This window comes from Carassius gibelio, chromosome A15, assembly GCF_023724105.1.
Source record: "Carassius gibelio isolate Cgi1373 ecotype wild population from Czech Republic chromosome A15, carGib1.2-hapl.c, whole genome shotgun sequence".
Lineage (NCBI taxonomy): Eukaryota > Metazoa > Chordata > Actinopteri > Cypriniformes > Cyprinidae > Carassius > Carassius gibelio.
This window is the reverse complement of record NC_068385.1, coordinates 24324960-24351185: the sequence shown is the minus strand read 5'-3', so window position 1 is coordinate 24351185 and position 26226 is coordinate 24324960. Positions and strand designations below refer to the sequence as shown.

Genomic DNA, 26226 nt, shown 5'->3' with positions numbered 1-26226 from the left:
CCACGTAATATCTCCTCACATTTCCTCTCCATCTATCAGCTTTCAAACTCCATTGAAGACAGGATAAGTGTAATTCTGTATTGTTCAGACCTCTTCCTGAGTTGTTAATGAACATGAGGCTGCTTTGTAGGAAGCAAAAGACACAGCAAGGTTTTAATGAGCCCCTAATGCATCTGTCTTCATCAAAAAAGCTGGAGACTCAAAACTGGAATGTCCCCAGAGAAACCGTCAGCTCAGCATTTGCTCTACATGTGCTTTCCAATTTAACAAAGAATTTGCCATTGTACGTGAAAGAGTGGCCTGAAAAATTACACCAGCTCTTCTTCTCCAGGGATATGACTAGACCCTTCGATCCCATTGTAGACCGCCACAACAAAAGGGCCTCCAGTCCTAATTAAATATATTCATCTTCAGCCCACACTATAATACTTACTCCCCAAGCATCTTAAAGAATAGGCCATGGTTACTTTCATGGTCAGCCAATTAATTAAAATATGTGATGTTGCTGTATGTTCAGTGATTAAAAATTAGGTTGTCAACTTGGTCGTCTATGTCCCTGTAGTTCCGATGTTCTCCTTCTATTCCTCAGTGAACATTTGGACTTTGCATGTCAAAAATATCAGTATTTCCATACCAAATAGATTTTTACAAATGCATTATGATACTCAGGAATGCAAAACATATGAAAAGCAAAAGGGTGGAAAAAAGACATTTTTGTTTTTAGATACACTCTTAAAAAAAAGGTGCTTCACGATACCTTAGAAGAACGTTTTTGTCTTAATGATTCCATAAAGATCCTTTAACATCTGAAGAACCTTTCTGTTTCACAGAAGGTTCTTTGTGGCAAAAGAAGGTTCTTCAGAATATAAAAAGGTAAGAAAGAGATGGTTCTTTAAAGAACCTTTGACTGAATGGTTCTTTGTGGAACCAAAACTGCTTCTTCTATAGCATCGCTTGAAGATCCTTTTGAAGCACCTTTATTTTTAAGAGTGTATGTTTTGTGCTCATATTAAAATAAACAAAATGAATAATATATGCATAATGCATGTCTCTCAACATCCTCAACTGTATTTCTTAGTTATTAGATATTGGATGCTTTTTACAACTGGATGGAGGCAGCTGACCAAAAACAACATTTTCACTCATTTCTTTAGTGTTGTCTGGAGAACAAAATTCATCAGCATCAATAAATTGAGCTTCTGCTGTTTTAATGAGCGACAGGTATCTAGTCTGGATAAAAAGTGATATGAACCCTTTTAAAAATTATAATAATAAGAAAAAAAAATTATATATATATATATATATATATATATATATATATAGCTTTTTTCATGTTGTGTTTTAGTCATTTCGATCCATTTTGATAGGATTTTTTCATGAAAATGCTATTAATGTTATCGCATTTGCAATGGACTAAAACTTTTTTTTCACACAGGATATAACAACTTTCCACAAAAAAAATAAAAAAAATTTAAATATTGCTTATAAATATTTTGTACATTATTGTTACCAAATATTGTATTCAATTTCAACGTTTATTTATTATTATATTTTTTTTTTTCAGTTAGCATAGGTTTTGTAATTCTTTTTGGAACTGATTTCAGATTGAAATGATCGTTAATCTGAGTTTATGCAGTGAATGTTGCCATAATTATCATAAAATAATGCTTTACTCACTCAAATACCGAGGTGCATTCCGATCAATAAGGTCTAGGACTACAACCAATGAACTGAAAGAAAACAAGTCGACTGAATTCAGGATTTGATGATAATATAGCATAACGAGAGATTTACAAGCAATAAAGAGCCAGTCATGTTTAACCAGGAACAGCAAATTAAGTAAAGGATTTTCAGCACAGCACAAGGGTTAAAATTGTATTTGTGTTAGATCTATGGGACTATATATATTTATGTACTGTAACAGTCATTGACTAGCAAAAGGATTCCTATTTCCCAAAAGGAGGTTTTTGTAACTTTAATTAATCTCATAGTGTTCTCTAGGCAGTGAAGTAGTGTGTATATTTGGCAGGTTTGTGTATCATCTGAGGCCCAAGTTTGAGTCAGAAGAGAACATGTTTTTGACTAAACGATATGATTTTGACTTGAACGTTTGCACACGTTGGTGTTTAGTTTTGAGACTGTGTTTTTTGTTGTGAGAAAATCGTGAATTGTTTCATGATTTGTGTGTTACCAATCGAGAAAAACTTTAAGTGAAAAAAAAAAATGGCCAGGTAAAAAAACGAGAGTGTTTCTGTAGAAAACATATGCATGTTCTAGTATTGCAATATTTATACGGTAGAAAGAGTAGCAATTGCAAGATTATATTTTATGTAATTTCATCACGTTGCAAGTTCTCAACCAATAATTTGGGATGTTTTTTGGTGCATTTAGACCATTTGATCATGTTTTGCATGTGTGTGTGCCGGCGCACATGTATTAATACCGAAATGAAGCCTTGCATGAAAGCTAATTCATCCTCACTCTCATTACCTCAGCATGGTGGCTCTTTCACGAGTAATGAATTTTAATTTTCTCGTGCCCAGCAAAGGTTGACATACATACCAATCACACAGCATTCAAAATGATATTACCTCGCGCATTAGTTCTCATTTAATCTTCTGCCAGCTTAAAGCCACAGACTCACTGTGAAAGGAGAAGTGATCTGATAAGCATGCTTTTCATTCTAAAGGCACCAATCATAAGTGCACACAGGAAAAAATAAAAATAATAGCTGTTCGGACGTTTGGTTTTTCAGTAGCTGTCTTTTGATCTGGGAGAAATATGTGCTAGAAATACCTTGACGCATCTGTCTTAGACTTCTGCTGTGACCCTGTATATTGTACAGTAATATTATAGGTCTTACTAGTCTGGAGACAATGCCACTGCTTTCTGCTCCCATAAATTTCCAAGTCATTTCTAATCTTTAAACCCAACAAATTCATGTAAAGAATTGCTAACTCGGCTGTCAATGGACAAATGAATGCATACATGGCAGTTCAATCTTTTTCTATCATGTTTGGACTTAATGTGCTCGTATTAAGTATTGTGATTGTAGTTTGGAAAGTGAGGAATCCATTACAATTTTAGTGACACTTTTCTAACTTTGTGTTTGGACTATGCAAATAAGTTACACAACAGGGAAAAAGGGAGGGCCAGACTTTTACCCCTGACGAAAACGAGAAAATGACGAGATGATAATAAGGTCACTCTGCCCGGCTTTTTGCTTTATGCGATCTGGCAACCATTCACACATGCTCTCTCTGTGGAGGCACCGTGATCTGAAAACAAACATATTGTACTGTATGAGTAATCTGGAGCTCAGCGCTCTCCATTTGAGGTATTCTGCTTAAATGAAAGTGTAATTCAGCTAGGTAGTGGCTGTGGATTTTAACGTTAGGCCTACTTACGCAACCTCCATGCAGCAATAAGTCTTTTCCCTGTTAAATGAGAAACAGTCATGCAATTTGGAATTATTGGAAGTACTATTAAGAATTTCTGTGTTATAATATTTGAGAGTAGGTTTTTGTTACACCAGTTTTTATAGCATAGACAGGGTGATTGTATATCTTAAGTCTTTGGTGTTTGTTTAGCCTCTAATTGATATCCTATTATAAATCTGTACACTAACAATAGATGAGGTAAAATAAGCCATGCATACGAGTCGATATTCTATTGATTTGTGCTTACTTGTGAAAGAGCAACTTCTACAATGAAATGTAAAAATTAATTTCCCAAATGACAACAATCATTGCAATTAAAATTGAGAAAAATAGTACAGTACATATATATATATATATATATATATATATATATATATAAATTTATGCATTTAGCAGATGCTTCATCCGAAGCAACTTGCAACTTACAGTGCATTCAGGCTATCAATTATTACCTATCATGTGTTCCCGGAGAATCAAACCCCCAACCTTGATAGCTTGATAGTGTAATGCTCTACCAATTGAGCCACAGGAGATATATATATATATAATATATATATATATAACTTTAACCATTATAGAATAAGACAAAAATATGACAAAAATGTGTAAGTTTCCACTGACTAAAACTAGACATTTAGTCGGCTAAAAAGTGACTGAAACTTAAAACAGAATAAATTGAATTAATGTGATAAAAAATTTTAGTTACATCTGACACAAGACTAAGACAAAATTAAATCTAGTTCTAAGTCTCAGTCCTATGAGGGGAGAAGCCATAGCAGATACACTCGTTCTGAGTCTGAAGGGGAGACTGTAACCGAGACATTCATGTTCTGAGTCTCCAGCTTTTGAGGCAGCAACAGACACAACAACTTTATGAGCCTCCAGCCTGTGAGGAAAAAGATAACCTGTGTTCAGTATCTTGTGACAACAAGAGATGCAGAATATCCAGAGTCTCCATCCTAGAGAGACAAAACAGCTATAGTCTCTAGCCCAGAGAGGCAGAAGACATACACACATTTGCAACAAGATTAAGTTCCGGGAAGAAAACCTTCAATTCAAGGTAATTTCATCTACATGTTCCAGACTAAGGACCTTCTTCAGGTCCTTAAAGTCCTTTCACACTGCACGTCGGACCCATCATATTGCCGGGACGCCTTCTGTGTGAAAGCAACCACGTCCCGGGATTGATTCCTGCATTGAACCCGGGTCGGGGACCTAGTAACATTGCCAGATTCAATCCGGGACGAGCGCTGTGTGAACAAAAGCCAGATCTAATGCCGTATCGAAGTGATGACCCGCGTTATCGCGCGACTCTTTTACGGGCTGTTTTGAAGGAAGATGAACGTTCGCAACGAAAAAATATGTGCAAACTGTAATGAAGCAGAGATCAGTTAGTTCCTCACTTTCCGCGCTGACGCCGAGATCGTTCGCTTGCTTCAGTGAAAGTATTATGTGCCTAATGTTTTCGACTCGTACATTACACGTCACGTCCTGATGTCACATGTCGTTACGGGATCTTTACGGGTTGTGTGTGAAAGCATGCACATATCCGGGGTCATCAGTGTGAATGTGCAAAATCTAGAGACCCCGGAACAATTAGTGGAAATGGGCTCATGTGATACGTGATCCAAAAATCATATCGTCATTGGTGAAATGAGTACCCATCACTACACTATTTTGCCTTCCTAGGCTGGCGAAAGCAAAATCAATACAATATAGTACTCTACTGTAGGTCTCATTTGTGTCTATTGTTTTTATGTCTCCTAAGAGACAGAGTTGAAAGATTTTGGAAAGTTTTTCAAAGCATCCTTTGAAAGCTGGTTTGGCAAAGCCAAGTCTGAAACGATTGAGTCATTTGAAAAGTTTTACTAAGCCTTGAAGTTTGAAGGTTGTAAAGCATTAAGCATTTATACAGTGTCTTTGAGATTCAAGAGATGAGTCAGCTGTATTAGTGGTCCATTTTCACAGCAGAGAAAGACTAAAAAATATATTATAAAAATGTCTGGTAAAAGTTAATTTTGTCAACTTGTAGGTGAGTACAAGTTATTTTGAGTTCGACCTTTTAAAATAAAGGATGTATAATTTGTCAGAACAAGCTGAAGGACTGTACAAAGTTTGGTGGAAAGTTTAGGCTGAGAAGCTCCAGTGGTCTTCAAACAGGACTTTGGGAAATGTCCAAGTATTGTGCCAAGAGGATTTAAAATCCTTCAAATTAGTTACGAAACTGTAAGTATTTTTTTTTTTTATCATTTTCATGAACCTTTGGATCTTGAGGTCAAAAACATTGAGAAACACTATGGTAGGACAAGTTAAAAGTAAGAAATTTGGTCTTGGGTTGATGAACAAAAAACATTTAACTTTAAAATGTGCTACTAATTTACTCACCTTGATGAGTTTGTTTCAGTGGTCGACCGATATGTGTTTTTTGAGAGCCGATGCCGATATCTTGGAAAGCAGTGGGACCGATAGTCAATATAAAGGCAATATGATTTATTTTTTATTATTATTATTAATATTTAAGAAATTTGAAATAATTTGACAATGGATTAAAAAACAAATGTCTAAAAAACATGCTTATACTTTAAAAATGAGAGTATTTTTCACAAATAAATAAACATTTAATAAAATATATTATTAAAAGAAAGTAAACATTGTAACCAACAGTGGACTCAGTATTCTGTGAAGTTTGTGTGCACTGGGAGTCATATTTTTCAAATAAAGCAAGGGTAAACCTCATTTTACATACAGCACACAGTGAAAATGACATGAATATGACAGTTGGCAAATTCATAAAGCACAGTATAGTTTGATATCACAAGTTTATAGTTAAAAGCATTCAATTCACACGGACTGACCGCCATGGCAAGTGTTATTTCACCAAGTACAACATGTTCCTGGATCAACATCCTTGTTGATCCTGGAACAACATTCAAATCAACCAATCAGAATTGAGATATAACCTTTCAATAAATATCTGTTTTAGGCTTACAATCAGGGTTAGGTGCTTCTACACTCTTGTTAATCAGCTATCATTTCCCACTGATTTTAGGAATAAATTATGGGTAGGGTTAGGTTTAGGGGTAGGGATTGGGTTAATATTTTTGGAAAATAATGTTGATCCAGGAACTTACTTGACTGACTGAGGATCACGCAGAGAACACGCAATCATGCTGGATAGAAACGCACACTTCACAAGATCTCACAGCTGGATTTAACTAAGTTTGCAAGGTTTGTGAAACTAAATTTCCATTAGTCATCAAAGATTTGTTTAAATTATATAAATGTATATTTGATTAATGCTGATGGCAAATGAGAAAGTATTATAATGTTTGCCTTTCTATTACTAACAGGCCTAATATAAAAGCAATCATTATAATACTTTTTATATACATTAATTCCTTTGTTTAACCATTTTATCTGATTATTAGATAGACTTCTATCCGTATTAGACAGAACTGTTAATGACAACGATAAACAAGAGAGAGAGAGTGAGCACTATGTTCGCTCAAGCACTGTTGCCGCTCTCTGTCCTCTCTGTCAAAATAAAAGTCCCGCCTCAAACACTTCGGCCATGCAGAAAAACTTAGCAGCTGATGCCGATGATATTTGAAAAAATTACAAATATCGGCCGATATATCGGTCAACCACTAGCTTGTTTCCTAATCAGAAAAGATTTAGAAAAATATATCATCACATCACATCACTGGTTCCTTTGCACTGAATGGGTGCCATCAGAATGAGAGTACAAACAGCTGATAAAAAAAACACATCACAATAAGTAATCCAAACGAAACATATGAAAATGTAAGTGTTTGCAAGAAACAAATCCATCATTAAGACATTTTAACTATAAACCATTGCTTCTGTTTGAAATACGAGTTTATAACGCTTCTGTAATAACACTTTCTCTTGCATAACCTGAGGGTGGGTAAATGTTCAGCAAATGTTCATTTTAAGGTGCACTATTCCTTTAACCCAAGTTGTGTATAGTTTACTTCATCAATTCAACATAATAAGACACAACTGAAACGTCTTATGAGCTATGAAAATGCTGCCTCTGAGCCATAGAGTTTTCCTCTGGGTTATTGAGAATCACAAAGCAGCTGCCGCAGAGAGATTCGCCTTGAGCTGTCATTGAATCCTGTTGTTCAACATTTCTACAAATGCTACTGCTGGCTTTAATGCTTTAGACTAAGGCAGACACATTAGTCCAGATAAGGGAGTGTTATCGCTGAGTAATGAATTGAGATGGTTGTTCCTCTGGCTGCTATGTGGTTATTTGTTAGCTTTTTTGCTGGGGCCCAAAGCGTGCAATGTATTCTACAGTGGCTTGCTTGGCTGCTTTCTGGTCATTCATCAACGAGTGATTTCCATTATGTGGTGCAGTCAGCTGAAACAGAAAAAAAGCTTTTCTGGATGTGTGGTTCATTCATTCATCCTTTCATTGCTTCTTAACGCTAAACCTAAGCATGGGTGTTTATGAGATATGTCAGCGCTTTAATTCCCTATTGAGAAATTTGAGTCTTTAAGTTGATTTAATAAGAACAGTGATGGGGAAGCTACCCTGAAACTGTAGCTACAGGCTGTCAAGCTAGTCTGTGAAAAATAGCTAACAAAAACTACATTAAAGCTATATTTGACATAGAAACAATGAGGATGTAAATTATGGTGATGCGATTAAACTGAACAGATACATTGAAAGTAAATACAACTTATTAAAGAAAAAAATACTTACAAAATATAATTGATGTAATGTCTTCTAAGTTTTTTTATTATCATTATTTAACCTTTGGAAAAAAGTGATAATAAAGACTTGTATTGTTAGAAAAGTTTTAACTTAAAAAGATCACAGGTTCCTAAAACATATTAAGTCTGCTTTCAGCATTTACAGGCCACAATTACACAAAAGGCCCTTTATGCAGTTTTTAACTGATGCTGAAGCTTTGCCCTGTTGTAATAAAGGGCCGAATGCAGCAAATAGCTGATCTGGGATCTGTTTTAAGTGGTTCGGGCTAAAATGTGAAATGTAAGCTGCTGATCCATCATCCTCCTGTACCAGCACATTTAAAAAGGATTTCTTTATTTTCATGGCATAAGAGCAACAATAACAACAGTTCAAGCTGATCTGAGATCAAAGCCATCAAGGTAATAGTGAAAAATACAGATAGTATTTTTTTTATTCTGAATGCAGAGACTGTCTTGTGATTATATGCAGTTATTTGTTTCTTGAATTGATAGTATTTAACTAAAAAGGAAGGAATAATAATGCATGATTTTTGTGCTTTTACATTTACATTCACACATCTGGCAAGCATTGTTATCCAAAAATGGCATTGATGACAGACCCTTTTTTATCATTTAGCATTCTCTGGGAATCAAACCAATAACCTTGCTAGCACCATAGCAGCACGCTCTATGGTTTGTGCTACATGAGTATTTTCAATTATGCTGTTCTGATCTAATTTTCAATTAAAGAACTGTGTTGAATAGGACCCACACACTGTTATGACATCCACTTTGCATTTACAGCAGATCAACATCGAAATCTCAGAGTTTATCTTAAAGGGATAGTTCACCCAAAGATGAAAATTGTGATCTCACCCTTGTATTGTTCTGATGCCCTAAGCTCTTCTTTTTTTTTAAGAGCTTATAGAGTTTAATGAACACGCTGTCAAGCACAGAAACCAATGGCCTAATCAGGATATTTGTTAAATAATGGGTTAATATAAAATAATGGGTAAATTAGTTTTATTTTCATGGGGAATACAGCATTAGACCAACACAAGGGTGAATAATGGTGACATAGTTTTCATTTTTGGGTGAACTTTCCCTTTAAAAGTAAAATTATTAACACTTGAGATTTATGGTCCTTTATAAATACTTTGAAACTTCTTTCTCAAATATTATAAAGTTAGATAAAACTGTGTTTCTGTGTGGAATGTAGTTCAGTTAGGGTAACATTATTACATCAGCAGCCTGTCTCAAAAGATAACACTTCTGTGTAAATGATGAACTATGGGATTTTGGAAAAGGCTGTTTTGAAATGTAATTACTAAAGATTTAGACTAGGATAAAGAACATGATGTTATATCGGCTTAAAGTGCTTATTTAAACTTTTGTCCCTTTCTAAAAGATCTCGGATTCTCTAGCAAAGCATTGAAACGATGGATTTTGTAAACTTAAATTAGAAATTCAGCCGTTAAAGTGAAGTGTTGTTTAAGCACATATAGCCCTGCTTAGGTTTTGTTCACTTTAGCAAAATCTTTGAAAGATTTCACAGGCAAGAAAAGACCATTATCAATCCACCTTTTTTTGGAAGTAACTTCTGTTACACTGTAAACAATCAGTGAAAAGTTTGCTCTATGAATGTAAGAATCAAAAACTGGATGACAAGGTGACATTATTCTGTTCACCCTTCAACCTTCGGTCAGTGAAAATTAATTTAAAAGTGTAAAAACATTCAAAAATTAATCTAGTTTACCATGAATAGGGATTAATCTAGTTTACCATGAATAGTGAATGTTGGATTTACCTGCCTCCAATAAACACATAGATAATCATGTTTTATAATGTCACATAAAAATTCAGAGTGTTGTGTTATTCTTCTGACCTCCCATAATTTAAAACCCAGTAGACTTGCTTGGAAAAAGATAGATAGCAATGAATGAAGCACAGCTCACTCAAGTGGAAAGTGGAAATGCATAAATGTTCTGTTTTTAGACACGCCCCCAGCTGCCATTGGTTGGAAAAACAATTAGCCCCACCCCAAATGTACACCATTGGTTGAGATGTTTTGACACACTTTCTGGAAAAATTTACCTTACAAATGGCTCACTCATATATGTCTGTGTATTAAGGTTGGATAGGGGAAATTATTTCATGTTGAACACACTTTTTCTTTAAAGTAGCTGGTAATAAAAGTAAAACACCTTAAGCCCAGTGTCTGTTCTGATTTGTTTCCTCTTTTTAGTCTAATCCCTTGATTTATAAGCAAGCATAATTATTTAACATTCACACACTTGTCAGATTCAAGCACACCTCACACCTCATGTGCTCATTTTGTTCTGGAATAATGAAGGAGGCAGTCGACGCCGCGGTCGGTACAACACGTCCATAGCATGTGTGCCTTGAATGAGACGGATCCCAATGTCACCTTCAGGAGAACGCAACAGTGCCTGGCGCTTTTGGGAAGCCCACACGGTGATCCCCTACTGCCACGAGACGGAGTATTAGCTTGTGAATAATTTCATGCATGCTAACACGCTGATTTACGAGCCACTTTACAGTTCCTGTCATTCAGCCATAAATAGAGCAGGATATTCGGTCTAAAAATATGTATATTTAAGGTATTATGTATACATTATTTATATAATATTTAATTTGTTTAATATACTTACTATATCGTATTAATATATTAGAAAACATGCTAATTTGTAAAAACAGTAGATTTTAATATTTTGATTGAACAAGGATGCATTAAAGGTGTGCAAAAACTTCAATAATGCTACGAAAACATGATATTTCAAAATGCAATTCTTTTGAATGTTCTATTCATCAAATAATCCTTAAATAACATAACACAATTTCCAGAAAAATATTAAGCAGAACAAATGTTTTCAACAGTGATGATGAGAACTAGGTATTCTGTCTAAATATATTTAGATTTATTTAATATTCTATATAATTGTATGTTATGTATTATTTTATTTATATAATAGCATGTTTATTTTAATATATTTACTATATTGTATAAATATATTATTGATATTTTAGAAATGAATATTTATCATGCTAATTTTTAAGAAAGTTTATATATATATATATATATATATATATATATATATATATATATATATATATATATATATATATACATATATTAGGGGGTGTAACGGTTAACAAAAGTCACGGTTCGATTCAATACGATTCACTGGTGTCACGGTTCGGTTCAGTACGGTTCGGTACGTTTTAGATGCAGCAAAAAGAAAAAATTGGCAGAAAAATTTCCTTGATTTTTAAAATAAAAATTATTTATTAAAACTAACAAAGTATGTTTTTTACATTGAACAATGATGGAGCTATTCTTTACCCATCTTCTATGATGTTTTCTTAGCAGCATACTGTATAATACAAAAACAACTCCTTATAAAAAAATAATGAAAATGTTATATTGTTGTAGTAGTTATGAACAAATACAAAGATGTAACTTTTTATATGGAACTCTATAACTCTTTATATTGAGTGTGTTTTTACTCAATTGGTTCTCTGTAGGGCTTATGTTTTTTGGAACAAAGCAGGAATTACAGTCTGGCTGAAATGGGATTGTGAAGGAATATTGTAACGGGGCTCAATTACGCATGTTCTTAAAACCTGGGTTTTCCACTACAGAGTGCGCTCGCTCACTCAGTACGCGCTGAAGGCTCGTTGCAAAATGGCTAAAGGGTCTTTCACACAGGACGCGGTATGCGCGGCGCGGGACCCTGGGCTAAACGTTGCCCTTCAGATACAACGCGATTTGCGCTGCACTATGCCAAGAGCAAAGTAGGTGGAGTTTTCAAAACTGCCCGTGCATACGTTCTATTTATAACAGTTATTCTATCTAATAACGTGCAGGCATGTTAATTGTATCGTACTGCTCAGGAAATTCCGACACAGTACAATTCTAGTCCATTTTGATTTCCGTGCTTGTTTGGATGCCCCGATCGATTGGTAAAGTGCACCCAAACACCAGACCTGTTGGTTATTGGAGGATCTTCTATTTCTGGTCTGTTAAACGCATTGGCCATTTGGCAACGAGCCTTCAGCGCATACTGAGTGAGCGAGCGCCTGACTGAGTATCCTAACATAAACATATAAGTTGGTGTTTTTTTTCTTCTTCGGGGGTGTTGCCTGTTAAGTCGTTTGGGTTATTGGGCTACCTTGTTGAACGCATATCAGTATATTTCACAATTTTTTATTTATTTTCCAAATATAATTAATTAGTCAAACAAACCGTTCGGTACATAATGCGTATGAATACGCGTATCGTTACACCCCTAATACATATATATATATATATATATATATATATATATATACATATATATAATGTGACACTGAAGACTGCAGTAATGATGCTGGTAATTTACCTTTGACCACAGGAATAAATTACGTTTTAAAATATATTTAAACAGTTCATTTAAATTAGAATAATATTTCACAATATTACAGATTTTACTGTATGTTTATACAATAAATATGAAAAGTTACATTGTTCACTTTTAATACTGCTGTACAACACTACCTGTAACACTGGTATGAAAGAGAGATTTTCCCCTCAAGTTAAATAGCTTAAAAAACAAAGAAAGACCTAGTTGAGATGCAGCCAGAATGCAATTAGGTGACTTTTCAGCAAGACAAGGAAAAACAAATGCGGAATAAGTCCGAGCAGAATCCACTGAGGCTGGGTGATTAAGCCTGGCTTGGATGTCCCCTATGCCCCTTACACACACACACACACACATGCACACATTTTCCATCCCCCTTTCCCAGATGAGACACAAGACAGTCGCTAACTCGGATCGAAGGCCCACCATAGTCTGGATTATGTGTCAATTTGCCACCCAGCTGCAGTGGCAGTGTCTCCCTTGCCGAACATGACTAGCTCTAATTAGGCCATGCTACCAATTACTGCTGATCCCAAGTCAGAATGAGCAGAAAGAGAGAGAGAGGCAAAGAATTACGCCATTGTTTCACTTACCCAAACGCTGTGCTAAATGTGTGCAATAATCCATCATTTTGAGTGGAACAGGTTTAACAAACACTCCTATTATATTTAGTATTCAGTAGGATCAATAATGAAAGCTGGACAAATTTAGCTCTTCCTGAATACTAACATGGCAAAGGAACGTTGTTAGACCACCGTAGCCACAAACTGCAGCAGAGCTGTCATTTATTATGTACTACCTAAGAACTACCCAAGAATATGTAGCAAATAATGAAAAATGTGTCATTATTTACTCACTTTCATGTTGATCCAAATCCATATGTTGTTGGGTTGTACAAAATCTTCACTCAGCCCGTTTCTGTACAACAACATTTTGTTAAAGATGTTTCTATGATGCTTAGTATACTAATGTATATGTATTTATCAGTAGTGTGGACAGAAGCTGTTTTAAGTAGCATAGATTTTTCATTCACGCTGTCCTGAATACAGTTTTTAGAAGAAAAAAAAATAATAATGGAAAGAAGGAAGGAAAGAAGCCTGAAGGCCCACCCCAAAAAGGCCCACGTGCAATCTGGCCTGCGAGATCCACTTTCCTGCAGAGTTTAGCTCTAACGCTAATCAAACACACATGAGCATGCTAATCAATGTCTTCAGGATCATTTGAAACTCACAGGTAGGTGAGTTTGAACAAGGTTGGAGCTAAACTCTGCAGCGCATTGGCCCTCCAGGACAATATTTGAGGAACCCTTGTCTATAGGATGTCAAGTAGATGTTTAGAAAATGTCTTTAAGATGTTCATGATTTAGAATGTATGTAAAACTCTATCTCTCAGATGTTTGATCTTTAACAGACATCTTGCAGACGTTCAAATTCAAATTTCTATATTTTAACCAGTTCATTTTAATTTGACTGTTCTTCTTGCTGTTGCTGTGGTATTTTTTGAAAATGGACCTGTTCAGGTTTGATTCTGTCACTGTAATTGAGATTCATTTAAAATCTCCTCATTGTTTGTGCGCCAGCAAATGACTCCCATCTCTGATAGCACACAAAAATCCTGGAGACGTCTATTTGATTGAAGAGTGTTTGCTCATCTCCACTACGTCTATAGGAAATTTATTAGATGTCAAATAGGCATTTAGAAAATGTCTTTAAGATGTTTATGATTTAGAATGAATGTAAAACTTAATCTTAAAGATGTGTGTAAGATGTTTGTACACAGCAGATGCTTTCCAGGTGAAGCGATCTTCAATGGACATCTGTTTAACAGACACGTGTATGATCTGCTTTTAAAAGGAAAGTCTTATTTTTTTTATTATTATGATTTCTTTTTATGTAAGCAATAATATGTAACATCTCATCTTATCTTATGGAGCTAAAAAAAAATGGTTTTATTGTAGTAAATGAGAAGGAACCATGTTTTTGGCAGACTGTTTACCATTTTTAAAACCACAGTTTTCTACAAATACCATGATTAAATTGTGGCTAATGTATCAAAACCATTTTTCATTTGTGGTTACAGTGGTTTTTGGTTTTATTTGTAGTAAAACCATGATTCATTTAGCTTAGCAAGCTACAGTAACATAGCTTCCTCAACAATGTCTGGTTGGAATGCTGTATTAACCAAAACCATCATCTAGGAATGAAAATCTCTATTTCATGATGATGCAGTTAATAATACAACCCTCATGACGACCCTACGGCTTGATTCTGAGTAACTATATCGAGAAAGGTTTTCCCACTAGTGCTTTCTCTCCTCCTCTGTGTAACAGTGTTTTGTTTATATACCCATCTCTCTCTCTCTCTCTCTCTCTCTCTCTCTGCAGGTAGCCAGGCTCAGTTCCCCATCACCCAGAATGTGACGGTGGTCGAGGGCAGCACGGCTAACATGACCTGCCGAGTGGACTATAATGATAACACCTCCCTCCAGTGGTCGAATCCAGCACAACAGACCCTCTTCTTCGGGGACAAGAAAGGTGAGCGTGGGCAGGATGTGCCGTAAATCAGTCTGGTGTGGTGAGCTTGCAGCAGAGCCAGAGTGGGTTACTGGGTCGGGTCGAGTGGAAATGTGCTGTGTAAGGATGAGTTTGGGCTCAAGGAGACTAATGAGACTGAACACTCAAGTGTGTCGCTCTCTTTCTCTCGCTCTCTCTCAGATTGGCCAAGGCACACAAACAAAGCAATCAATTCTTCGATTCATAGCATCCACATCAGCACCGCAATAACAAAAGCAATTTGGGATCATTAAAGGTTCCCCAGTGGGGAAGGATGGAGTGTTTCACTTCAAGTCATCCAGGATATATACCCAAACACAAAACACTTTGTTTACAGATAATTTTATGACTTCCTTAATGTAAACTAAGGTGGTTTATTCTGATTTTTTTATAAATCCATATGACCCAAATGCATAAAATGCTGGCATGGTATGGTATCTATCTTAATGTAATATGTGTGTGTGTGTGTGTGTGTGCTCTTGTTTTTGTGTCATATCAGGACACAACTCTGCATAATGACATGGGTATGACACAGGTATTACAAGGAGAGGGTGACTTATGAGGACATAACACGTCCCCATTTTTCAAAACGCTTATAAATCATACAGAATGAGTTTTTTTGAGAAAGTAAAGATGTTTCCTGTGAGGGTTAGGGTTAGGTGTAGGGTTGGTGAAGGGCAATAGAATATACAGTTTGTACAGTATAAAAACCATTACGCCTTTGGGATGTCCCCACTTTTCACAAAAACAATTTTGTGTGTGTGTGGGCATGTTTTTGTGACATATCAGGACACAACTCTGTATAATGACATGGGTATGACACAGGTATTACAAGGAGAGGGTGACTTATGAGGACAGAACCCATGTCCCCATTTTTCAAAACGCTTATAAATCATACAGAATGAGTTTTTTTGAAAAAGTAAAAATGCACAAAGTTTCCTGTGAGGGTTAGGGTTAGGGTTGGGGGTAGGGTTGGTGAAGGGTGATAGTATATACAGTTTCTACATTATAAAAACCATTACACCTATGGGATGTCCCCACTTTTCACAAAAACAAATGTGTGTGTGTGTGTGTGTTTATTTTGTTGTTGTGTTGTGTTTTGAGTCTGCAGTCAGCACAGTCCCACCTGAACTACAGGCACCATGTAAAGCACATTTACTGCGAGCAGAAGCTGTTCACACAGGACGTGTTCTTGTGTTCAAAGACAGCTAGATGGAGCGCAGCAGAATGGAACTCAAATCAGGGCTCCCAGGGGGCGTTTTTCAAAGCTGAACTACTTCTAACTTGACATGGCATTTTTTTTTTTTTTTTTTTGATGGCGCAAGATGCTGAAAAGCAGGACGATGCAACACCATTTAAATCCACCTGTCTATCATTCTATCATTCAAACAATCAATCTAGCTATCTATCTATCTGTCTTTAGCAATTTATGTTTTGATTGACAAAAAAGACATACCTAGGAATTTCTAGGAAATATCATAAAGATAGCAAGTACATTTCTTTTGTTATCTATTGTTATTAATGGCAGGGCTTTTGTTTGTCTGATGAAAATAAGTCGCTTCATTAGTCTGCGGTGGAGAGCAGTGCCATCACTGACATTTACGACTGCGTATGTGTTCATGTGTGGGAGAGTACAGACTTGAAATAACGTATTATCTCTCTGTATGTGCAGGTATTTGCTCTAGTCTTCTTGCGAAAACAGCTGCTGTCGTATTTTTGAGATACAGCAGTGCTTTGAAATGTTTTTTCTCTCTTCATTTGGTTTCTCTTTTCTCATTTTACTGTAATTGACAATCTGGAGATTGGATTTGTGAGGAGCTCCAAGCTATTCTTTCAACTTAGTTCACCTACAAATTAAAATGCTGGCAATATTGCACTTTATTATATGAATGAGAGCAGCATGAACTTTCTGCTAAACTGATTTTGTGGAAGTGAAAGGGGTTTGGAATAGCTTGCATGAGGCACAATTTACACTCCAAGACCAAGCTGACTGTTTGCATTAATAACTAAGATTCAGTCCCAGCATCTTGTTTTGTCAGAACTATGTAGTAGTAAGGCATCACATAAGTATGACATGCTTTTACACCTTCTTTTCATATAAATATTTTAAGGAATCTACAATACAAACATCACAAGAACCCAATTAATTCTTCCAAGGTAAAGACTTCAGACTTAGGGGTTCTAATGCATTCATTAACCTTAACTGAGCACCAAGTGATGATTTCCTTTACATGTATGCATTATGCAGACAGAAATTACTTAGATTTTATTGTAGGTATACATTTTATCAGTTCATGCATTCCCTGGGAATCAAACCCATGACCTTGAGTTTGAGCTACAGAACACAGTTTTATGCAAAAAAAAAAAAAAAAAAAAAAAAAAAAACAGATTACATACATTCCTGTTTATGTTATTCAGTTTAAATTAAGAATTATATTTTGTGCAAGAACAGAGTTTACTGTCAATGCAGTAAATGTCCTCATTGTGCCATATGACTGAATACTCAAGTTGAACTCTTCAGATGGAATGTGAGTTATATGTACAGACCATGGTAATGCCTTTATATACAGTATCTCATGGCATAATGTAATATTAAATACTCTATTTGATGCCATGTGTCTCCCTTCTTCTGATAAGTCTCTGATCAATCTCTGATCAGTTCTTCTCCCTTGTATCCTGCTGAATATTCACAAATTGCAAAGCACGTTTTACAAATCGAAGACATCCTCAAAGAGAGGTTTGGGGTGATTTTGTCAGCTTTTGCTCACATTTTGCTCAGCTGTTGAGCTTAGGAATGCCATAGCCAATCAGAGGCATTCAGATGAGTCATCGGAAACACCAGGTTCTGTTCAGTGCATGCGCTGGCTGACTCTATTCTGCTCTCTGGCAAATTAACTCTGTTTCACAGCTCATTTCACAGTGTAAGCAGCTCCCCAATACTTTTACAAACATTATGGATTTTATGTGAAGTATGCAAGTTAGGTCATGTAAATGTATCTTCTAACATCACAATTATTGCGTGTATTTATTTCAGCAGCAACGGTGGTTTGAAGCATGCATCTTGCATTGTTTACTCTTGAACGAACTGAATGATAAAAGTTCAACATTGAAAGAAGATCATACTGTTGTGTTTTGGTGATTAAATCAAATGTTCTCAATGTATATTAAAATAATCGTATGTTTTGACACAATGATATGTTGACTGAAAACATATAATTGTAATGAAAGCATGAGATTGGTTTTGAATGTTGGACTACAGATGTCACAAGTGTGATTAGTTTTTATTTTTTTAATAAAAAAAGATACACCTTACTTGTGAAAATAGTACCAAAGTGAATGTATATTGAAAAAAAAAACCCTGTAAAACCAGAGTGGTGTAAATGATGAAAAGATCTGATCTAATTTTGGTCTTCATCCAGACCTATTCCAAGGATTTGCATGTACAAGATGCACTAAAACTATCCATATTTGTATTTTGTCATGTTTTCTTTTCACATCTCCCAAGTGAGCTACATGCGCCAGTTCTTGGCAAGCAGTCCCTACAACACAGAATATGGGTAGAGTGCTTTCTTTTGCTCAGTGTTTGCAAACACCCAGGTACCGAATCTGGCATGGCCACTACAGTCGCCAAAAGGGACAGAGAGACCAGTCGAGGGGATTTGATGTGACACTGACACAGATTGGAGGAAGCGAGCGAGCTGGCAAGATCAGCCAACATTCTGCCAGTGTTGAGCCAACATAATGCCCTCCTGGCACCGGTCCTTCACCAACCTCCCTTGGAGTGGACAGATGTGCTGTTGTTGGGGGCGAAGTAACAGTTGTAATTCTGTAGTGGGAAGTGCTCGCTTCAAATTGCACATTAACCATGCCAGATGTTAATTAAGATAATTGTGTGGAACATAATGGTAATAGAATGAGCACCACGTGGATTTATTGATTGTAGGAAATGGTGTTTGTTGTGTTAGCACTTGTTTTGGTGGATTGAGGCACAGACACAAGTCACAGTCGCTCAGGAGCTCAAAGCACCCATGGGAAATCGGCCGTTATGTGAAAGTGAATTTATTTCAGCACCATTCATCAATTTGTGTGCTGTTAACACCAGCCAGCTTTGACTGCAAGACATTAAGTGAGTGTTTTCTGTCAGTAGAAACGCTGTACTCAAGTACGCTGTTCAAAAGTTTGAGGTCCTTTTTTTGGGGGGGGGGGGGGGGGGTTGAAATTAGTCTCTTATGATTACTGAGGCTGCATACATTTGATATTTAAAAAAAGAAGTAATGCAGTCATTTTAAATAACTGTTTGCTATTTAAGTTTATTTTGAATATAGTTTATGCCTGTATTTATTATTCCAGTCTTCATTATTCCAGAATACTTTAAAATTGCAAAATATTTAGATATAAGATTAGCATGTGCAGAAGGATAATAAATAGAAACATTTGCTAATTTAGTTGTTATAGGCATAAAATATAAGGTAGTGGTAATAAATAAAAGGAATTGTAAGACCAGTGATGGACAAAGAAGAATAAAGGTAAAAGTGATTCTTAGAAAAGGTAAAATTACCTCTTGACTTATATACAGGCATATGAATATTTACATATTTTAATGAAGATATGTCATGAAAGCAACACTATGACAGCTAATGTAATGATTTTACTCAAATAGCCTATATGCTTAATGAAAGTGAAGATGTATGAAATGTACATTGAATTAATGAAAATATTAAATAATAACCCCATCAATTGCAATAAGTATTACATTTAAAAATCACTTGTAACAACATGCCACTTGGGTCCCTTTGAGCCAACTTTCCTATCAAAACTACTCCACAGATCTAAAAATACTGTGTCCACAACAAAAGGATAATAATAAACTTTGATATTTGACATAATACAATGTCATAGGTCACTATATTCCCATTTATTTCATTTAATTTACTCAAGAAAAAAAAGAAAAAAGAAGAAGAAAACAAGTCTTACAGTGTTTGTTGTGTTGCCGCTAGATGATATTTGTTGTAATAGCACCTCAACTCAGTACAATGTAGTACATAATATTTGGCTATATTTGAGTATTTTTTTATTTGCATATGTCCTTTTTCATAAAGATTGTGTGAGTTTTATTTTCGAGAAAGTCGTTATGCAAGGTGAACAATTTAAAGTGCATTGTTTAAACACAGCACTCTCAGTAGGACTAAAATAGTCATTGTCGGCAGTGTTTCGGTGGTATGGGTGCACGTTTGGCATCAAGAGATTCAGGGTAATAGTGTGCATTACTGAACAAGAGAGGAGATTGAGTCCAGAGAAAATTGGCTGTGCTCACAATTAGGTCTTTAAAAACGGAGACTGAAGGATTGTCAATCTCTAATGGCCTTGGGAAATGAATGGTCTGGTCTCAAGTGACCGGAGACTTTTCTGCAATCAGTATTAAAGGATTTAGAAGTTGGTGCCTCATTCAGTGTTCTGTAATAAGTGTGATTTGGTAGGTTGATATTCCTTTTGGTCAGATATCACTCATATTGGATTGAATCCATTGTCTAATTCCATTGTTTTCATTCAACTTTGTTGCATTTGGTTGCGCCGTAAAGTAATAGAAAAGGTTTTTTCTATCCCAACATGTCCATTATCCATATAATGAAAGGCTTCTTGAATCAAAAGCATCTTGGCTGCTCTGTATTTATGGTTATTTGGAGGCCAAATACAGTAGCAAATGACAGTGAACCATCATTTGAAAATGCACAATGACAGATGCTGTTTTAGACCAAACTGTGTGTATATATATATATATATATATATATATATATATATATATATATATATATATTAGCTGATGTGCTTATGTACAGCCCATTATATTTGGATTCTAGACCACTGAAATGAGGAAACGGAAAAGAAGATTGCTTATGGGAGCTCGCACTGAATTTCAAAGAGATTCAAAGGAATTATAATGTGCAAGTATCCTCTTTGAAAAAGAGGGAATATGTGGAGCTTGTGTTTGTCTGTTCCGCTGCAACTGGTCCTATTGGCTGCACAGTTCATAGTAGCTGGCTTCCGTTACACTCACCCCAGTAAACCTCACTCCCAACTGGGTCACGGCACCACTGCAATGGTCCTACTAGCTCTCTGTGTACACTTGTCTGTTCCAATCACATTGTCTTCAGATTATGTAAAAATCTATTAGATATTTACTAACATTGAAAGACTTTACAGCAATTATCATGCCTGCAACAACAGTAATTATATTGTTTCTTACACTTGTTTCTTACAAATTATCAGCCTTTAGACCAAGAGAGAATGGGTCGATCAAGTTCACTCTCCTCCTTTGCACTATACCCTTAACATGACTTTGGTTCCAGGGATGTAGTGGAGGCTAAACGCACGTAAACACGTTTACGCACCTCCCAAAATTCGGAAATAGCGTTTACCCACCTCCAAAGTGCGTTTATCCACCTCTAAATTGAGTTTATCCACCTCCAAATAGCCTACAGTTCCTATGACATTTTAAATTAAGCTTATGCCGTTTTAGTTTCATATTGTTCATTATTAGTTTCATAGGTTGTTTGTTGTTAAAGATGAAGTCTTTCATATTGCGCTGCAACTTGTCAGTGTTGACCAATCGCTTGTGGTGTTGCCAGTAGTGAGAAGTTCGGATCATTTTACTAGGGGTGCTCCGATCACGATCGGCAGATCGTTATGCGCATCTCGTCAGTAAAGCCGGTTCTCTAATCAGCGGTGATTTCACATAGAGCAGCTGTTACTACACAGAGCCGTTGTTAATAGAGAAGATGCGCAAATCCACTTCATTTTCAGCGTTTTTTGGCGTATCTTCTCAGTTAACAACGGCTCTGTGTAGTAACAGCTGCTCTATGTGAAATCACGCACCTGATGGAATTAACCGCTGATTAGAGAACCGGCTTTACTGACGAGATGCGCATTAACGATCGGCCAATTGTGATCGGAGCACCCCTACATTTTACTGACTCGGATCTTTGAGTCTCGTTCAGCAAAATGAACTAATCTTTTCTCTTCACGTCTCTATGGGACTGACAGGAAGAATAAAAGACTCGGACCTCACCTGTTGATTCAGAACCCATATGTTGTGTAATGCGCATGTGCGGCCAACACAAAATGAACAATTCACTCTCTAAGACAACTCGGTAGTACTAAGTCATATTAAAGATTCGTTCAAAATGAACGACACGCAACAGACTGCATCAAGATTCAAAAATGGACATCCGGCAATTAATAATAATAATAATAATAACGTTCGTTATTTTAAATAGAAATCATCACTCATACAGCAGCCATTCATCTCATCTCCGATTTATTTGTGTTCGTATACATACAATATCCACGATCCGCCAGGGCTATAGTCCAATGGTGCGCACATTTGAATAGATAATAATTTTATGAAATTTTTGTAAAATACTTTGGCATACAGAATAACATTTCTATTCATTTTACACTTATTTATGCTATCTGAAGAGCTAAAACAGCTACCAGAGCTAGCGATTACTCTCCTCTTATTGATTCGCGTCAGCTATGACATCAGTGTAATATCATTAGTTTGTAAAGCTGTTAATCATCTCACGTGAACCACGTGACCAAAAGGATGTCCTTCTGCACAGACTGCAAGTTGTCTGTGTCATTGATAAAATATATGAAAGACAAAAGTAAAAAAAAAAATTTGATTCCAGTTAGTTAAATGTGAATATGTTCTAGTGTCTTCTCTCCTCTGTGACAGTCAACTGAATATCTTTGAGTTGTGGACAAAACGAGAGGACCATTTGAGGACCATTCCTGGGCATTTGGGGAAACACTGATCAACATTTTTCTATTATAGACCAAACAACTAACCGATTAATTGAGAAAATATTTAACAGATTAATCGACTATGAAAATAATCCCAAATCCCTAATCATTACGTACAAGTGCATTGCATTGGAACCCCTGGATTTAAGCCTCCCTCTCTATTCCTCTTTTTTTTTTAAATGGTTCTCTCTGTTTTATCATTTAGTAAACTTTATAGATCTCAACCTTATTATTCCTTCTTGAATCTCTTTAACAAGAACTTAGATTAATGTATGAACTGAATAGTGATTGTGTGACCTATATGAGGGAATAACCAGTGATACCCTTGGTAGTAATATCAGATGATAGCCTATAGTGATGTCATCAGGATACACATACACTGGTAGGCAGTGGCCTACCTTACCGTGACCACGATGTGGTCACCCAGAATTTATAGTTTACCCATCTCTTTTTTTACCTCTGTTTAGTTCCCAGCATGACAAGTTGCCAACAACCCAGTGGATGCCCTATAGGCTCACAGATGGAGTGACATTCTGGTTCTCTGGAGTGATTCAGATACTCACTATGTCATGGTGTAGAAGAAAGCAAACTAGATAGCCTTCGTTAATTGTCATTTGGTCACTTCACCAAACATTTGTGTGAGGCAACTCCTACATGAGGGCTATATCTAAGAAAAGCCTGTGAAAGAGAGGATCAGTAGCGCCCAGATATGCAGAGAGCTGTGTACGTGTGTGATTCACATACAGAAAACACTGTGAGTATGCGGTGGTGTGTAATTCTGGGCTAAATTCTAAATCCACCCCACCTAGATTACCAGATACATTTCTCTCCTGCATGTTTCAAAGTAAAGACACAGGAAGTCTTCTTTATACAGACACCCACCACTCCTCTGAATTATATATCAGTGGCTCATCCATAATAATGCCCACCACACCCTGTGTGCAATCTGTGTGATAGAGTGGCTAAGCCTGATGGATTGCTTAGATTTATTTCACTGGCAGAATAATGTTATTTTTTATATAATTTTGTATCTACTTTTTCTTTTCAAAGGATATTTTTAAGGTTAGGGAAAATGATGAAATACATTTTAAGATACTGTTTTATATATTATTAATCCATAATTTAATAAACTAATAGAAGGACATATCATTTTAATGAGGTTTTTATATGACAATGTTGAGAGAATTACATTTACTATAGACTGCGTCATTATGAATCCATTAAGACAGATTTATTTAAACTTCAATGATTTAGTATTAGCAAAATGAAAAACACTGTTACATTTGGTTGTTTATTTTTCTGTATTTCAATACATTTCTTAATTTTCATATGAAATGTATTAGTAAAAAATGTATGTATCATATTAATACTGTGTATTGTGATATTGGTAAGCAAAAATGAAAATTATTATGAAATAAGATATCTTGTATTTATTGATTGAAAACAATTTAGGAAAACAGGCCTTATTTTTATTATTATTATTATTATTTTTTAATAAATATTTGATTAATTAAAAATTTTAATCAAATTATTACTCTGTTTAAAAAAAAAATCTAATACTGAAATGTAAATAAAAAATAATATGCAAATATAAAATAATATAAAAATAATGGCTACAGAGTTCAAACCATAAATTAAATAATATTACAGTATAATAGTATATAAATATATATATTTTTTTTTTTTTACTGTAATAGAAATGACAGAAACACACAAAAATAAATTACTAATACTGAAACGGAAATAAAAAATAATATACAAATATAAAAATAAAAGCTAAAGTATTCAAACTATAATAATTTTACAGTTTAATAGTATATAAATAATACTGAAGTACAATTGCCCAGCCCTAAGCATCCCAGTGTGGTGCTTAACCTCTCCTTCTAGTTGTATTGTTACTGTAATAAGTGTACTTTGTACTTTGGTTTAGATAAAAGCATCCATGAGACTGCCGTGGTTGACCATACATACAGTCCTGTGCCTCAATAGCTTGTGTATCCATTTTAGCCCAAGGCCATTAGGAGAGAAGCGATGATGATGATGAGTAACCACCACTGAAAAATTGATAAGCAACATATGTCTCCCTTATCGTGCACTATTAATGCGATCACAGTGTATGATACTGTACATCATGCTAGAGCAGGATAAATTAGAGTGTAAATGCCCAAATATATATTGCTCCACTGTAACATAATGTAAAAACAGCACCTGCAGAAGGTATTCATTAGCACTTCATATTGAGAGACATAGCTTGAGAAAGCCAACTTATTGAAATGTGATTTAGACGACTTAATTTAAACTTCTTCTTCTTCTTCTTCTTCTTCTTCTTCTTCTTCTTCTTCTTCTTCTCCTTCTTCTTCTTCTGAGACCACATTTTTAAATGTATCTTCTCTAAGAGTTTAAAAGCTACAACCACCAAACTTTTGCTTCAGACCTTCAGACTGGTCTGATTTGGGTTACTATATCTTTTCTAACTGATCCGGCTTACGGTTTTCGTAAACCAGATTATCAAAACCACCTAAAATCCCATAGACTTTCATTGAGGGCGAGAAAACTTTTATACAGTAAGACTTATGCCACGTTTCCACTGAAATTACCCGGAATAATTGTACCAGGAACTTTTTTTTTCCCAGGAACTATTTTCCCCCCAGACCTGTTGCTTTTCTGCTTTTCCACCGCGGTCTTAAGTACTGTGAAGATTAGGCAAATAGTCTGGTGATGTAGGTCTGCATGCGTTTCTCAATACAAAGTACGCTGATTTCGGACTTGCATCGTCGGTAGTGCGGACTTTGCGAGTTTGACTCGGGAGTGTGATCTCCTGCGGATGGGACGACGCAAGTCCAGTAATTCTGCAAACAGCAGCGTACTTGATAACATCAGTCAGCTCACCTTGGCAACTGCAATTTTCCTGTCTGTATATTTGCAATATGGCGAAATATGATATCAAAAACCACTGCCAACTTTCGTTTTCATTTAAACATATTAATAGTAATTTTTTACCCGGAACTTCATTTAGATCCTGGTTCCTTCTGTGAAACTGTCACGACCGGGATACAAGGAAACATGGAGAGAGAACCAATTGCGGGTACGTCTTTATTAAAGGGGCAATCCAAAGAATAAACAGTCCAGGCAGGGGTCGATATCCAACAAATCCAAAACATAAACAAAACACCAACACAAGGCAAGCGCACGACTAGATGATGGACATGAATTAACAAGGACTCCGTGACACATACTAACACAGATACACATACTAAGATAGTTAAAAACACTGGGAGAGACAAAC

The 26226-nt window shown here is 35.8% G+C and overlaps 1 protein-coding gene across 6 annotated transcripts in view; it reads left to right on the top strand.

Moving 5' to 3' along the window:
• Nucleotides 1-26226, top strand: part of LOC128028771 (cell adhesion molecule 2) — a 227740-nt gene that overhangs the window by 155256 nt on the left and 46258 nt on the right. For all 6 annotated transcript variants that reach the window (XM_052616096.1, XM_052616098.1, XM_052616094.1 and 3 more), the window contains one exon: nucleotides 14970-15119. In XM_052616096.1, the coding sequence (XP_052472056.1) occupies nucleotides 14970-15119 (150 nt within the window). The remainder of the gene's footprint in view (nucleotides 1-14969; nucleotides 15120-26226) is intronic.